At 35.2% G+C, this 8,875-nt stretch overlaps 1 protein-coding gene across 1 annotated transcript; it reads right to left on the minus strand.

The window, feature by feature from the left end:
* Nucleotides 1-651: 651 nt before the first annotated feature.
* On the minus strand, nt 652-3,223 carry LOC108463372 (uncharacterized). Its single transcript, XM_017763322.2, has 2 exons — nt 2,715-3,223; nt 652-2,130 (listed from the first exon to the last, which is right to left on the minus strand). The coding sequence occupies exons 1-2, from the start codon at nt 2,793-2,795 to the stop codon at nt 1,036-1,038; spliced, it is 1,176 nt and encodes a 391-aa protein (XP_017618811.1). The 5' UTR covers nt 2,796-3,223; the 3' UTR covers nt 652-1,035.
* Nucleotides 3,224-8,875: the final 5,652 nt, after the last annotated feature.

Below are 8,875 nucleotides of genomic sequence, written 5' to 3' on the forward strand. Positions count from 1 at the left end.
CCTTGTTTAGGACAGGGTGGCGAGTCATTTAGTGAAGTATTCAGAGTAGGAGATAGAGGAAGAAATTCGCTTAAGACGGTGGGAGAGAGGATATGTATTGCCTGCCTGTCATGGGCAAGCAACTTGGTGGTCTGGGGCCATTGGCCTAGGTAGAGTGGTGCTTTAACTGTCAATTACTTCGAATGAGACATGATAGTTTGGCCATGGTATAGTGGTTAATGAGTAGGTTTGTTTGAAAACAAGTTGCAAAGATAGGGGTTCCTATGAGGAGTTCTTCTGAAGGGTTTCACACGTACCGCTCGCAGTATTAGCAAGATGCAGCAGAATTGATCAAATTGGGTTTAGCATCAAGGATCTGTCAACACCAACGAAGGTAAAATAGTTTCACAGAATTTTTCAGCTACTAAATTTTCTGGTTCATACATGTTTCTGAATTCTGACACAGTAAAACATGTTCTGGATCACTCTGCTATGTCCTAAGCTTTTAATACATGAATAATTTTGGCCAACCTTTGAACATAAAAAAATTGAAATTGTGGTTATTAATCGAGTTTTGAGTTTTCAACTTTTAATTTGCTTGGGATAACAGAAACTGTTACAACCACGAATATGTTTAATATGAGCAAGATAGTACAAAGGCTTTGGACATGCTTATACCAAACAAATTAAGGAACTCAATATAACATGCATGTAAAAGTTGCCTCAAAACAAAACATCCCAACTAGGGAAATCACAGTAATCTCAAACTGATGTATTAGAGATCCTTAAAGTAAATACACATGCAGTCGCAACAGCTAAGCTATATCTGATACAGGAAGATCCTAGCTCAGTGAATGAAATATCCTTCTCAAATGAAGAAAAAGTTATATACAAACCTAGAATTCACAAGCATTCATCCAAACTCTTCAATCATTTTTGCAACTGCAAAAACCGAAAGACGTGTGCCCGGTGACACACCGCAGTCATTAATTGTTCAGTTGAACACTTCGGGGGGAGTCACATCAGTAGCAATTCTGACAAGCCTTTACAGAAGACTCACTCATTTTCTCGCAAACAATTTCCAGGTAAAAGAAATTTATATTTATCTGCATTCTCTAGAAGATATGATGGAAGATGAACAGCTGAGAAGGAATGAGGAATAGGTCCCATTTTCCCAATTATATCCTTGAATGTGTACTCCTCCGGGAGCATGTCAAACAGATCGGCACCCTTGCAAATAACTCTCTGAACTCTCTTTGGGTTCAAATAATGAGAGAACCTCACTCTATCATTATGGCTGTAAGCTTTCATCTTAAATATGAACTCACTGATGTGGCGGAAACAAAAACTGCAGTGCCATCCAGCATCTGCCAAAATCTCGTCTGTTTGGCGATAATGTGCATACCTTGTTTTACCCGTCTGATACCTATGGACAGATGCTCTCCAGCTGTTATTATCTACAAGAAACTCAAAAGAATAAAGATAATTCTTCAGCCGAAGATGAAGAACTTGAGGTATGTCATCACACCACCTCAGGAGGTTGATAGTATGCCTGCTTGGTATTTCATCAACATCTGACATTATCAACAAGTCATCATCAGAAATTCCTGCCATTTTGAGAAGGTAGTCTAATGCTACTCGCTGCAAAGCCTCTTCAACAAATGGGTTTTCTCCTTTCTTAAACCTTCCTCCAATTGTTCCATAAGTCAACCGGGGCTCAATAAATTTGAACTGATCTCGATGGCTAGCAAAAACCATAGGCTTTGGAATCCCCGTAAATGTTGAATTAGACTCAAGAAGAACAAAATGCGTTATGTAAGGGTACAACTCTTTCCATCGTATGGTAAGGATATCCACTTCATTACTAAACAACACAGCATCATAAACCCGTCTTGGAAATTCACGAATTCTCCAACCATGAAGTTCGCAGAGCGCCTCCATTGATACATTCTCATGAAAATAATGTGGTATATCATGGAATGGTTTGGGTGGCGATTCCCATATCGGGCGCAGGAAGTATGAAATCTTCTGCCCATGAATATATATACCGAATATGCAGGTTGGAACCAGTATAAATAGAAATATATAAGTTTTCAAATCAATGCCACGCAGTATGCAGCGGATTCTAGACAAGCTCAGCCGGCTTGATTCCTGTAGCATAGAGAAAATACAATGTTAAAACTATCAAATTTATTAGTATATATATATATATGAAGCAAAGTGATATCTCAAAGCATCGAAGAATATTATAAATCCAGCAGGGGAAGTAATCATCCCCAACACAATAAGCATCGTAATTTAGAAAGGCAATGGAATATATACAGCTGCCTCTTTAGATTCTTAGAAAAGTATGATAGAAGCTAAAAAGTAAAAGAACATTCCCAAATTACTTTTTTACATCTTTGGAATCCAATTTTTAGGTTTCTGCTTAATGGTAAATATAGGCATCCTCTCAATCCCCAAATCAAAACCAAAGGCATTAGCTCAAAAATTGATCCAAACCCAAAAAACTACGAGATTCACAACGAATACCTAGCATCTAACTTATAGATTAAAAGTTAAACGAAGTTACAAAAATCTTAAACCCCAATAACTTTTAACTTAACAGATTAAAAGTTGAGCGGAATTAAAAAAAACTTCAACCCCATTCACTTTCCACTCATTCCCTTGAACAATTAAAATCCAAAAATTGAAGGATAAAAAGATGAACAAAAGAGATCAAAATAGTAAAGTACCTGACCACAAACATCACCACAGATGTCATCAGTTTTTTTAGAACAATAATGGCCTCCTCCTTCATTCATCATCCACCACATTTTTTTTGAAAAAAAAATCTAAAGAAATCTTGTAGACCAGTGTTGAAAAACCCAGATAGATTAGCTTCAGAAAAGAAAAAAAAAAAACTCTCGAGATCTCTGGGCTCCCTCTTTCCTTCTCTAACGGTTAGCTATCTATAATCTCTCACTCTTTAAAACGTAAATCTAAGGGCTGGAGAGAGAAACTTCTCAAAAAAAAAAAAAAAAGGGAAATATCTAGCTTATATACTTCGTTTAATACAAAATTTTGATAATGAATAATGAAAAACAGGATAGGAAAATTAAAAATTAAGAGAAATAAAATAAAGAGCTGGTGCCTCTCTGGTAATGGGTGGCAGTTGTAAAGACAAATAAGACCCAAAGAGAAAGCAAAACTTTTTGAGGGAGAACCGTTTCTCTTGTCCTGTATTTGTACCCCACTTTTCCAATTCCATATTTCTTTCTAATAAATAAATTTATTTATTTCTTGTTTTCTCCTCGTTTACTATTTTACCCTTCGGATTTTTCTTGGTGGCCTAAGAGTCTTAATTAGGGTTTGTAGTTTTCGAATTGAATGGATTGAATATTCAATCGTTATAAAATCAGTGGGGCAGTTATAAGTAGAGATTTTTAGGTTATCGATAATCTAGTTTACTTATTCAAATTGAATAATTAATTTATTAAAAATATTTAAGTGTTATAATTTTAAGTTTGAATGTTAAGGCGAACTATGAGTGCTCCTGAATATCACCTCATTTCTCATTCTCTATATACACCACATGACAAATGCTTCAATAATATGTGCCTGATGATGATTCGTTTGCACATCTTCTTTCCATCTTAGAGTGCAGTCTCTAACATATCGAAATGAAGCATTGTCCATTCTAATACCCAGCTCAGTCCCAAACCATATAGCTCGTGCAAAAGAACATGGAAGAAAAAATTTGTCTTAAACCTCCATTTTAGTTCGACATAGGGCTAACATGATTCTACTTGAATACCTCGTTTACTTAACTCTTGTCTAGTAGAGACATTAGTAGTAATCACTTCCTGGACAAAAAACTTGTCTAGTAGAGAGAGTTGTAGTGATCACTTTCGAGACAAAAAAAAAACTATCAATTTGAGAGGATTATTCAATGTAACATCTCTTACCCAGTCCAATGATCGACGTGGATAAATGATATCACACTAACAGTTTCATAGCTTAAAAATGAAAGAACTAAACTATTGTTGAGAATTAGACTGCACACGTAAAGCGATGTCTAGCAATAGACATTCCTTCAACCACAAAATGCCAAATAGTAAACAAAAAAAAACACAAGGAAATTGCTTACGCGGTTCAGTTTCCCTACATCTACGAAGCATAGCTCAGCGAGAAATATCTACTCTCTTAAACAATTGCACAAAATGAACCTACTCAATCACACCCCATGATAATTTCCCTCACCTTTGTACTTTGAAAACTTGATACTCTCACCACTAAATTCATCCATTTGTGAATCCAACAAGTAAAGCAACAACACAAGGTATCATAGCCAAACTATCAGTACATTCATATAAAAGTGCTTAAAACTCTCAGTACATTCATAGTTACTAGTCTCTCAATTATATATACCTTATTTCAAGACTTGCTTACATATGAAGATTTATATCAATCCTACTAATATAACAATAAGACAAGTTTAATACAATATAATAATATCAAACAATGTAAATATGGACTCTTGATAGCTCAACAAATAGAATCACATTCCAATCCAAATTCCACGATCTAAGGGATTGTTTTAGGTAATTTCTACTTAATCCAATCTCCATTAAAAGATTTCCCAAATGATATGATCTTCCAGAATGGGCTAGATATCATCCATAAAACCAACATAGGCCATATAAACCATTCAATAAATTGGCAACATAGATTTGGTGGCCAGGGAGTGAGCACCCCCATTGGCACCCAATTGTCATCCCAAATCATCTAGCAAAATAAAAGACTATAAAGAAATCCTAAAAAAATGTAAAAAGTTCAAAAAATTCTCCTTTTTAATACAACAAAAATAAATCATCAACAACAAAACCACTGCCAACCAATTCTAGTTCCAGTAGCTCCACCTCAATCCAATATTCTTCTCCCCTTTTTTGTTTGAAAAATATGCCAAACTGCTCTTCATATCAACACAAGTTAAAAGATTAGGAAAAAGGGCTTTCTCTTAATCAATCATCTTTTTAACAACTTTTGTTTTTTCCCTCAACTTGTCACAATGTTTTTTTGGTAAAAATCAATTGAGGCTCGAAGATCTATAATGATTCTTGCCCACATGCCTATAGAGATAGGATTGATGCATATAATGGTGGAATTCCATGATCACCAGTTTTAGCTTCAGGAATACTAGACTCAAGATCTACTATTTCCTCTGGTTCATTAACAACATGCTTTCTCTCTAACCATTTACGGGAAAACTTTAACTCGGGTGTTAGTTTCTTATAAGCCTCATTGGCACAGACAAGATTAGGATCTTTTTAATAAAGAATTCTAAAGATTAATGATGGATAAGGCAACATAAAATTTTCATAAACCTTTTTCAGCAAACTTGGTGATCTCATAAAAAATAAGTTATCCTATATCGAATTTTACCATATCTACAACCTTTATAAAATTTCAAACATTCTTTTTGTTACTGAATCCTTTTGGCTATTAGGTAGTTAATTTCATGTAGCAACAGTATAGAAGGCAACATATATCGGATCTAAAGAAGAGGCTTGAAGAGTACCTTTCACAAGCCAGGTAGGGTGGAGATATTGGTTAATGCAACAATAGTCTCATCAATGGATTCTTGAAGCTCAAGATTGTTGGTAGTGGGTCAGTTCAACATCTTCCTGATTTGTTCAGAACCAAATTTGTACAAACTACCATAAATGAAAACATTGTAGTAGTACTTACCTATTTCAACTGCAATGCCACGATTAATATTAGCATAAAATTCATGAACTACCCTTTTTACATATGATTAAACATAGCAAACTAATCCAAAAACTCTAATATTTGACAATAATTGATCAATATTGTGATCAACAAAGGAATTTTCATCAATTTTTCAACCAATGATGAATCCATTAAATATCAATATAGAATTTTTTTGGAGCAATCGGATCCAATTAAACTTTATTCTTTTGAGCCAAGATTTTTTTGTTCCAGCTTCAGTTGCATTAAACAAACTTTTTAGCACCCTTACTTGTTTCATCTTTTTCTTCCTTTTAGCGGCATAACTTGGAACATTAGGATGCTTTTTTTTTTTCTATAACATAGCATAAAGGGGCACATTCTTGGAACCTAATGAATTGAATCTTGACTCAGAAGCAGACTCAATGGGACTATCCAGCAAAATCTTTCTTTTCCTACTAGGTTTTACTGCAATAGGAGCCTAGCCCTTGTATTTCTTGGATCTTGCAAGGGATTCAATATATTTGGTAGCCATGGATCTTATTCTCACCCTCTAGGGATAGGTAGTGCCAAAGTTAGTAGACACTCCTCATTTCATTTGAACATCATCAAACAAGGTTTTTTAAGCCAAAACTTTAGTTCATTATTTCTCTTGTCCTTCAATCTCTTTCTTTGTGACTTTTTCTTCTTCTTGCTCTCCCATATTAGGTTTGGAGATGTTGGTTGTGAACTCATCAAGTTTGATGGTGTTGGTTGAGTTAGATAAGGGTTCAAAGGTAGCATAAGGTACCAAAGATAGATTTTGAGGGATGACTTCATCATCTCGAGTGGTTAAGGCTTCAATTATGGTGTCAAACCCTTTATCTTAATCAGATACAAAGTTTGGAGAAGATGGTATCAAGGTTTCTATTTATGGGATTTTAGGCTATAGTTTCTAAAACATTAATGGTAAAAGGATTTTGTAAGGATTCAACAATATTAGTCCTAAAGGGGATAGGGTTTTCTTCAATGGTATTTCCTTCAGGAACATGAGCAGGGTCAAAGTCAGATTGTTCTTAAAGCTGTTGGAATTTTGGTGCCAAGATAGAGCTTAAGGGAGTAGGCACTCCTTGACTGGTTTCAGCGATAGCCTGAAAATGGCCACTCAATTCTCCAACCATAGTTTGTTGTTGTTCTTGTTGGAATTTCTCAAACTCCTCTATATATGTCTTGTTTTTTTCCCCCATTTGAATGATTCGAAAAGGATTGTGTAACACCTCCTACCCGTATCCATTGCCAGAATAGGGTACGAGGCATTACCGGAGTTTACTGAATATTTTCAGATAATTCTAAGTTATTTATTATTCATATTTTGAAAATAATCATAATGTCTCTCTACTGGGCCCTTGAAGCCCAAAACATACATTAGAAATCAACCGGAATAAAATCGGGATCATAGAAAAAAATTTCGCTAAATCTTAAATTATATTTTCATCTAAGTATTTACCATTTCAATGCTCCTTATAATTAAACATGTTACCATTCAGTCAATAGCTTAGTACTTGTCTAAACGTCAAACAACAACGTTGGTAGTATTCTTACACATATTTCATATAAATTCAACATTGATATACCTATTTTCTCAACATATCACACTTGAGTTTTATAATAATCTCAACTTACATAATTTCCTTGTATTAACATATCAAAGATAATTATATAGTACATGTCACAAAATATATTTTTCTCTTCTGTTTCTTCATAAGCATATATTATTCATTTCGTTATATCAATATTTCATGCACCATTATTTCCTTATATCCTATGTATATTTATTTAGGTAATAGTTCGTATTAAACTTAACATAAATTAAATTCCATGTACCTATACTTATTTCATTTATCTATCTTCTTAATTATTTCATACAACTATTTTGTACGTATATTTCCATATGACTAGTTCCTGTAAACATTTCACACAACCATTTTGTATAACCAATTCATATAACCATTTGTCATCTGGTACATATTACCTGAATATTAGTTGTTCAACAGATATCTTGGCGTCTCTCTTCCACAATCTTATTCATCTTCGACATGATGCCATAGTATTTTTCAACTATGGTCTTACTCGTTTTCTGTCATGTTGCCATGGTATCTTTCAACCATGGTCTTATTCATTTCATGTCACGTTGCCATGGTATCTTTCAACCATAGTCTTACACATTTCATATCAGGTTGCCATGGTATCTTTCAACCATGGTCTTACACATTTTATATCAGAGAGTACACTCATGAACCTCAACCTTGCAATGGGATTACCATCGAGCTAAATCCTCGCAATATAAACTTATAGAGTATTGTCGGATTACCATCCAGGCTAAATCCTCGAACGACAATTACTCTAATGAGCTTGGATCTGAATTACCATCCAGGCTAAATTGAGACCTAATTGGATTACCCGTCGTGCTAAATCCATTTTCCACATATTCTTCGGGAGGGCTATATCAGGATAGGATCACCCGTCCAGGCTAGATCCTTTTTACCGTCTCGAGCTATTTAACGGAAAGCTCATAAAGAGCCATATCGGGAAGCTAATCCAGGCTATAACGGGAAACTCAATAGAGCCGAAATCAGGTAGTTCACAAAGAACCATAATAGGAAGCTCACGAAGAGCTTATCCAAAAGCTCCGGATAGCCATATATCTGGAAGTTCAAGCGAGCACTATCGGGAAGCTCATAAAGAGCCTATCGAGAAGCTCATGAAGAGCCATATATCAGGAGGCTCTTAAGAGCTACGGTGTGTCCACAACACATGCGGATCACAACCTATTGGGACGCTCCGAAGAGTTATAACGCGAAGCTTGCAAGAACCATATAACGGGGAGCTCGAGAGGGCTAATATCGGGACGCTCTTTCGAGCTATGGTGTGCCTACTGTAATGCCCCGTACCCGAGACCATTGTCGGAGTCGAACACGAGGTGTTAACGGACTTAATTCATTAATTAAACAGCTCATACAATTCATTTTAAAATTTCCAGACAAGCTGGCTAACTGCATCACAGTCGCTTTAAAAATCATATCTTGAGTTAAGAAATTCGAAATCCAATTCCGTAAATTTTTCCTGAAACTAGACTCATATATATATCTACTAATTTTTTTCTAGAATTTTTGGTTGGGCCAATTAG

The sequence above is a fragment of the Gossypium arboreum genome, chromosome 2 (assembly GCF_025698485.1).
Source record: "Gossypium arboreum isolate Shixiya-1 chromosome 2, ASM2569848v2, whole genome shotgun sequence".
NCBI classification, from domain to species: Eukaryota; Viridiplantae; Streptophyta; class Magnoliopsida; order Malvales; family Malvaceae; genus Gossypium; species Gossypium arboreum.